This window comes from Thamnophis sirtalis, unplaced genomic scaffold (genome assembly GCF_051295495.1).
Source record: "Thamnophis sirtalis isolate CommonGarterSnake01/CBP01778 unplaced genomic scaffold, rThaSir2_p1.2 scaffold_2, whole genome shotgun sequence".
In the NCBI taxonomy this organism is placed as follows: Eukaryota; Metazoa; Chordata; class Lepidosauria; order Squamata; family Natricidae; genus Thamnophis; species Thamnophis sirtalis.
The window spans coordinates 120,039,090-120,047,474 of record NW_028261382.1 but is presented as its reverse complement, the minus strand read 5'-3'; the positions used below and the strand labels follow the sequence as shown (position 1 = coordinate 120,047,474).

Below are 8,385 nucleotides of genomic sequence, written 5' to 3'. Positions count from 1 at the left end.
TTGCATCTAGTTACCCATATTATACAATGATTTCACACTCCAATAAAATGTAAATTGAATTACAAGTTTATTGGAAATAAAATTAATTGAACTGTAAGGATCCTATTTCTGAATTTTATTGGGATCATTCTGAATTTGGAAGCCACTGTTTACTTCCCTGTGTACCATTTACTTTCATGCTTTTCAAGAAAACTACCTAGAAAAATGAGTGACTGAAATTTACTTTCCATTCATTTTAAATAAAGGTCAATTCTTGATGGAACAATCATGTGTTTTCTTTTAAAATTGTTCATTATTTTTTTCTCTGGGATGTTTTCCCCATGTTTCCCATATTCACCAGGATTTCCTAGTGTCTCCCATCCCCAAAAACTAACCTGATCCCGCCTTGAATTCTGGTTGCTTTTCAATAGAACCAAACCAAGCTTCTGGTTTTTTAAAAAGTAAATCCCAAATACAACAGCCAATGGGAATCCGCCTCCTCCACCTCCATTTTGCTAAATAGCTAATTTAAAATCAGAAGAAATTGACTGCGGCATCAACATAAATCAACCTAGCGACCCAAAAGAGGGGGAAAAATGCAGTACAGAAGAGCATTGTGGGAAAAGTAGTTTTTATGTTAAGGCGGCGTGAAGGCGTCATGGGAACGGCTAAGAGACAACGTCCTTCTGGGAGTTGTAGTTTTCGTTGGGCGTCGAGCCGTTAAAGCCATGCGGCGGAGAACTACGTTTCCCAAATCTTTCTGCGGGGATTGAGGGAGGCTGTTGCGAGGCTTCTTTCTCTTTAGTTGGGTAAAGTCTGGGGCAACCTGGGGAGAGTTGGTCTTGTCGCGAGTTCGAGTCTCCATCGAAACGGGTCTCCTCGGAGGCTGAACTCGTGGAGGAGGAAGCAAGGGCTCGACGGAGAGGTAACCCCATTTGTTTAAGGGGGGCGGGCAGTGCATCTAATGGAGGCTTTTGTGCTAGTGTAGATGTCGATTCCTCTTCGAATTTGCTTGGTATTCCCGTCCCCCTTTTTTCCCATCCCTTCCAGTTTCCCTTCCTTAAAAGAGAAACCGAGCCCAGATCTGACTTTTCAGTCATTGCGAGGCTTTTTTCAGTGGTTATAGTTTGAGCATCATCGTCATCATCGTATTATTATTATTATATGATGAAACTGATGGGCGTGCAACTCAAAGCGTGGAGGACTCAAAAGGGGTGGTTTTCAGAAGAGGAGGGGGATCCCCATTCTTATTCAGTAAACTCAATTGTTTGGCTGCTTGATCCACTCAACACTTGGAAAATTGCAATTTGTACAACAGGGTCACATACTGTAGGTCGCTGAATTTAAACCCCTCTTATATAGGCTGGGTTTTTAGCTGAGTAGGGGATGCATGTTGTGTGAATGCCATCGAAATACATACCATGCAGGTTTTATTTTTTGTTTGTTTATTTTGATTCGTCAATCCTTTACAAGATAATAGGTATAAGAATAAACATGAGTATGAATGAAATGGGGACAAATTAATGGAGACACTAGGACAGGGACAGTAGGCATGTTGGTGCGCTTATGCACGCCCCTTATAGACCTCTTAGGAATGGGGTGAGGGCCTGTGAGGTCAATCGTAGAAGTTTAAGGTTAAAGTTATGGAGATTTGAAGATGTAACAACAGACTCAGGTAGTGCATTCCAGGCATTGGCTGCTCTGTTGCTGAAGTCGTATTTTCTGCAATCAAGTTTGGTTTCTGGGAAATCAGATCCAAATTGGCAACAGGACAAGCTAACTTTGTACCAAGTCAAGTCACAATATTGATGTCCTTATTTCAGTTGTGGGATCTGCAGGTTGAGGAGCTGTACCAAGAATTTATGGAAGCCAGAGATTACCCTTGAAATAGTTTGCGTCATTGAAATCTCTGCTTTTCAGTAGATCTGGTCTACTTGCACGCAGGAGGGGAAAAATGAACAAGGATGCACAAATGAGAGCAACTATTAATCAAAAATTAATTGAAACAGGAGAACGAGAACGGTATGTGGGTTTTATTTTCTAGTCTACTTGCAGAGCTGTGTTGCTTGCTGGTTGAGAACACTATTTAATGTTTTTCTAGTACCTGGTGTGGATATACCATATTTCTAACAATGTTGTTTTTACAGCCTTAAAGAATTACTGAGAGCAAAATTAATTGAATGTGGTTGGAAAGATCAGCTAAAGGCACACTGCAAAGGTAATTGTCACTTGGGAATAGAATGTTACCTCTCACTTCATTAATTGTTCATATGTTGGTACCATGGTCACAAATCTAATATTCATGTAAGATGTATGTTCTCATGTTGCATTTTCAATCACAAATGTATGCTATATAGACAATATTTTTTTAAAGGAAACAAATTTCAATGTCACACTAATAACATGATTCCTACATCTGGCCTACCCCTCTTTCTTCTATTTTGTCTTTTTTCAATATTTATTTATTTGTATCCCACCTTTATTATTTTTACGAATAACTCAAGGCAGTGAACATCTTCCTCCTTTTTCCCCACAATAATGTGAGGTAGGTTGAGTTGAGAGAGAGTGACTGGTCTAAGGTTACCCAGCTGGCTTTGAGGCAAAGAGTGGGACATGAATTCATGATCTTCTACTATCTAGCTTTGTGCCTTAACCATTAGACCAAACCGTTTCTCAGTCGTATTTTTTACAGACATTCTGAGATTAATGAAAAATATTAGGTATATTTGTAGAATATGCTAAGTTAACTATAAAGCTAGCATGGAATACAACTGGGCTGCCCTGAAAGTAAATTTCTCTTCCTGTTAGCCTGCAAAATAGGCTGTTTATCTACACTCTCTTCTTTCCCTCCTTCTAGCCTAATTCTATTTTCTTTCCTGGCAAAAGCTACATAAAAGGATGGATGGAAATTGCAATCAGAATGATTTCTATCCCCAAAGATTATGGACCTTATCTGGGCCCTGTAAGTTGTGTATCAGTGTACACACACACACTCACACATACAGATATACACACTGCATGGACAAGTTCCTGCCGGCAAGATTTGCATTTCTTCCTTCCTAGAGCTGAGAGAGGGGTGTCTGGCCCAAGGCTGCCCAACTGGCTTTCTGCTTAAGGTATTACTCATAGTCTTCAGGTCTGATGCTTAACCACTGCATCAAACTGGCTCTCTGTATTTTAAATTATTTTTCTTTATTCCAATTATTTTGAAAGGGAAAATTTAAATAAAATAGCAATGTCAACTTAGGTGGCAATGATGGCTAGTTATAGACAAAGATAGGTTCTTCCAAACAAGGACACAACTGGATGATCTTGCGTATAAATTGCTGTATTAGTTTTAAATAATGTAGCACTACTTTAATTGAGTTATGCAATTCAACAATTAAGGAACTCAAACACCAAAGCGCTCTAATCGGGATTTCAAGAGGGTTTTTTTTTGTCATGTGTTGAATACATTGCTATTCAAAAACTACTCAAAATAGGTTGGGTTGCATGGGACTAAATGAGGGAGTGGAAGAATGAGTAGATGTTGGATTCTAGAATATGTAAGTGTGTAGTTCAGACCACAATCCAAAGTATGCTTATTTATTTTTTTAAAAGCTCTATTTTAAAATAGAGCCAGTTTGATCTAGTGGTTAAGGCACCAACCTGGAAAGTAGGAGATCCTGAGTTCACGTTCCACCATAGTCATGAAAGTCAGCTGCATGACATTGGACAGGTCACTCTCTTAGCCCAAACAACCTCACAGGGTTGCTGTTATGGAAAAAATAGAAGGAAAATGTTTTGGATATGTTCACTGCTTTGACTTGTTTGTAAAAATAAATAGGCAGGATACCAATAAATAGTGTTTAATGTATAAATAGGTTTGTGCTATTGAGTTTAATGAGCAAAAATTATGTTTTAGTTACAGTTTGTGTAACTAAAGCAAACCTCTGTATTTTTATCTGACATAACACCTATCTGCTTGTCTTTATTTTGCTTAGATGTCATCAAAGAAAAAGGGCTAGAACATGTTACTGTTGATGATTTGGTGGCTGAAATTACTCCAAAAGGCAGAGGTAATAATGTTCTGTTGCTTTGGTACTTGAGCATAAAGTATACACTGAGTTGTTGGAATTAATTATTTCTAGGCGCTAAGCAATCTTCACTTGTATAGCTTTAAAAAGATGACTGATTCATGTACTCTCCTGCGATGCCCTGGAATTTACATTTGCATTTTATTCCAGTGTTTTTCAACCTCAGAAACTGATACAGCTGTTAAGTGACCCCAATGGAAATTTTCCTTTTTTTTACCGGAAACCAGAAGTTACACATCAGTGTCCAGCAGAAATCATAATAAATTGCAATTAAAAAGCTGTAAATGCGGGCAAAAACTCAAAATGCGATCACATGACTATAGAATGTGGTCTGGCTGTTGAACTTGAAAACTTGGTCATAAGTAGCTCTGGGCAGGTCCATCGTAACTTTGATCACTAAGTGACGAGTTGTAAGTTGGGGACTATCTGTATTTGAAATGATTTGCATAAAAGAGCAATAGTTTCATCTTGCTCTTTTCTTTTTCTTTTCTTTTTCAGCTTTAGTACCTGATAGTGTAAAGAAAGAACTTCTACAGAGAATAAGAACATTTCTGGCTCAACATGCCAGTCTTTGAGCCGTCCATTTGAATCTTCCCATGCTTTAACATGCTGTGTTCAGTGAATCACACGAAAAACTGAACAAACATTTTTCATACTTCCAAGTTCAAGTTCACTGTTTTTTAAAAATATTTTGTTTACTTACTCCAAGTCCACTTCGATATCCTGACTTCTTAATGTTTGAATAAAAAGAACAATGCCAACAACCTGCACTTACATGTTGAAATCAAGGATGTTTTGCCATTGTGTGTCTTAATGGGTCTGACCTGAGTCTATATACTTTAATATTAAATGGCTTCTCTGCCATCCTGCTAGGTGAATCCTGCAGAAAGGATAGGAAAGAATAAATTCTAAATATTTGGTGTCAACTGCAAAACAGCACAGCAGCAGAGGGAAAGCAAAGAGGAAAATAGATTACCGTACCATGGCTCCAAATAATGGCACATGACTAGTGACATGCAAATCCAGCCATTGCAGGCTTACCATGCTGACCTCGGATGAAAAGGCCAGCGTTTGTGTAACAACTTACACATTTTGTCATCTGTTTGCTTTTCCCTCCACCCCTTGGATGTCCAGGAGAAGAAGAATTCCTTTGAAATAATGGAAGGTACAGAATAGTAAACTTCAGATTCTGCCACCTTTTAGCCTGTCACAGTCCATAATGAGTAAGTAATAAGATGAATTCGGTCGTCGTCTTTTTTTTAAAAAAAGTAATAAGTAATGTGAGCCAAGGTGGCACAGTGGTTAAATGCAGCACTGCAGGCTACTGCTAGATCAGCAGGTCAGCGGTTCAAATCTCACCGGCTCAGGGTTGACTCAGCCTTCCATCCTTCCGAGGTGGGTAAAATGAGGACCCAGATTGTTGGGGGCAATATGCTGACTCTCTGTAAACCGCTTAGAGAGGCCTGAAAGGCCTATGAAGCGGTATATAAGTCTACTGCTATTGCTATATAATGTGTTTCATGACCAAAGAAGCCATATTCCATAATCTGCAACACAATTTGAGCCACATATACTCCAGTTGCTACAAAACTATCAGGATGTCAAAAATACAAGGCTCTCAGAAATACTTCTTACTTATTAGTATAATGTATAGGTTTGATTGAAATAATGTAGTAGCATTATTTTGAAAGTTTTAAATTTGAATGGCTCAATGGATCTGAGTCTAGAATAGAATAGAGTTGGAAGAGACTTTGGAAGTCTTCTAGTGAAACCCCCTGCTTAGGCAGGAAACCCTACAGCACTACAGACAAATGGTTATCCAACATCATCTTAAAAACGTCCAGTGTTGGGCATTCACAACTTCTGGAGGCAAATTGTTCCACTGAAAGTTCTAACTTTCAGGAAATTTCTCCTTAGTTCTAGGTTTCTCCTCTCCTTGTTTAACTTCTAGGAGACTAGCTTTAGGAGAGATTAGCTTCTCTACTAAATTGAACCTATTTCTAGTAGGATTGCATTTCATGTCTGTTACAGTTAGTCCTTGACCTACAAATCATTCACTTAGTGACCGACCATTTGATGTTACAATGGCACTGAAAAAAGCAACACGACTGTTTTCTACATAACTGTTGCAGCATCCCCACAGGCATGTGATCAAAATTAAGAGGCTTGGTTACTGGCATGTATTTATGATGGTTGCAAGGCAATGTTCTAGAATCATGTGATCTTCCTTTGTGACCTGACAAGCAAAGTCAAGGGGGAAGTCAGATTTATTTACTAACCATTTTTACTACCTTAACTGTGGCAAGAAAGGTCACAAAATGGAGCAAAACTCACTTAACAACTGCCTTGCTTAGCAACAGAAATTTTGGGCTCAGTTGTAGTAAGTTGAGGACTGCCCGTTTGACTATTGTAAGCCAGGACCAGGCTATGTGGTATCAAAGTGTAGCCGGCATATTTGTTACAATTAAAAGTATCTTGAGTTCTTGAAATGAGTGTGTGCATGGCCCTTACAAAGCCAGTGTTATTTACATTGCAAATATCCAGAGGTGGTAGCAGATTGCCTCTCTCTGCTGCCTACTAGTGATCGCCTAGATGTTTGCAGCCTAATTAAAGTAGATTTAGTATCAAACAGATCAAATGGAGGTAACAATTTCTGAAGGACAGTGTTCTTTGAATACCATTAAGCAAATATATGGATGTTAGGTCTCAATTCTGTAAAAAATGAAATGCTTCATAAAAAAATCTATTAATTAAAATGTATTCCTCAGTAATTTTAATTTGTATTTTTTTTAAATGAAACTGAATCGGGGTGAAATAAAATATGTTTTTGGAACAGAAAATTGAGCCCCAATTAAAACTAACATGAATACTCTGAAGTTAATGTTTTGCTAACTTTACAGTCTTAATTTTTCAGTTTAGAAACATTGCATTGTTTTAAAGGTTTATTTGGAGAAGTTTCCTTGCTTTTCATTTGGGTACAATCACATGCCAGCAAAAGGAATTGACTTTCCAGATTCCTATTTATGCCATAAGAATATATGATTTGATTAATGACACATTTTTTCTGCTAGCAATTTAACCCCATGGATGTAGCACCCTTTGAAAGTCCAAATGAATTGCCACCTATCTTCTCTTTAAAAATGCTTTTGAACATACTGTTAAAAAAAACAAAAAACACCAACTCCCAGCCCACTATATCTTAAGACATGTCTTTTTCGGAACTATATGCATGTATTATATATTTGATGATAAAGAAGTTGACAGTTTTATTTTGGAAGGCTCAAGTATAGACCATGATGGATAATATGCTGGATATTAATATTATAGAAGAAGGCAACGGTAAGCTTAAAGAGACAATCACAAAGATAAGTACATTTCAGGGAAGCAAAAATCAGCTGATGATCTTTAGATGTGAAAGCTGGACATTGCAAAGAGGGAAAATATCGTGAAGATTTGGAGATGGTTACAGTTAGTCCTTGTTTAACGACTGCCTCATTTATCAACTGTAACTTTCCTAAACCTCTCAGGTTGGCAAAGCACTGTAAAAACAACCCCAGCTTAAACCACTCCGCCTCGCTGTACCATTTTCCCTACTTCTAAATAAAAACATGCATATATTCCGATCAGTGAATGCAGACTAGCCAGCATGAAAAAAGCCCTTTCAGCGCGAGCCCGGCGGCTAACCCATCTGTCAGAATGCTTCATAAAAATTCTATTAATTAAAATGTATTCCTCAATACTTTCAATGTGTATTTTTTTAATGATGAAAGTGAATCAGGGTAAAATAAAAAATATTTTTGGAACAGAAAGCTGGGCCCCCATTAAAAGTAACATGAATATTCTGAAGCTAACCCATCCGTCAGAAATGATGTAGGGCAGGCGTCTCCAAACTAGGCATCTTTTAAGACTTCTGGACTTCAACTCCCAGAATTCCCCAGCTAGACATGCTGGCTGAGGAATTCTGGGAGTTGAAGTCCAGAAGCATTAAAAGTTTTCAAGTTTGGAGCTGTCTGGTGTAGGGTCTCCTGCTTTTTTTGGGTGGGGGGGAGTTGTACTAAAATGACCTACAAGATCCCTTCCAACCAATTTATAAACCTTTTCTACTGAGCCGCCAGCCAAAGGCGAATCCGAGGTCACGTGGCCAAGCGGGTCCTGTGCCTCGTAAGCTCCACCCTCCCTCCCGTCGCTCCCCGATAGCTTCAGCTTTGTGCGCTTGCGCAGAAAACGTCCATCTTTCCGGTTCAGTCCCCACCCCTTTCTTCCGAGGCCGAAGCCCCGGTTGGTTTAAGGTGTTGGGGCGGGACCGGAAGAGGCGATTGCAGGTGGGGAG

General features: G+C 38.8%; 1 protein-coding gene across 3 annotated transcripts; it reads left to right on the top strand.

The window, feature by feature from the left end:
- The first annotated feature begins 715 nt into the window (after nt 1–715).
- ENY2 (ENY2 transcription and export complex 2 subunit) lies at nt 716–4,829 on the top strand. Of its 3 annotated transcripts, none has more exons than XM_014074329.2 (5): nt 716–904; nt 1,903–2,001; nt 2,127–2,197; nt 3,963–4,037; nt 4,554–4,829. In XM_014074329.2, the coding sequence occupies exons 2-5, from the start codon at nt 1,934–1,936 to the stop codon at nt 4,628–4,630; spliced, it is 291 nt and encodes a 96-aa protein (XP_013929804.1). In that variant the 5' UTR covers nt 716–904; nt 1,903–1,933; the 3' UTR covers nt 4,631–4,829. The 3 variants fall into 3 exon arrangements, with proteins under 3 accessions (XP_013929804.1, XP_013929803.1, XP_087562897.1); XM_014074328.2 differs by having other exon boundaries at nt 1,803–2,001; XM_087706771.1 differs by having other exon boundaries at nt 718–904; nt 1,900–2,001.
- Nucleotides 4,830–8,385: the final 3,556 nt, after the last annotated feature.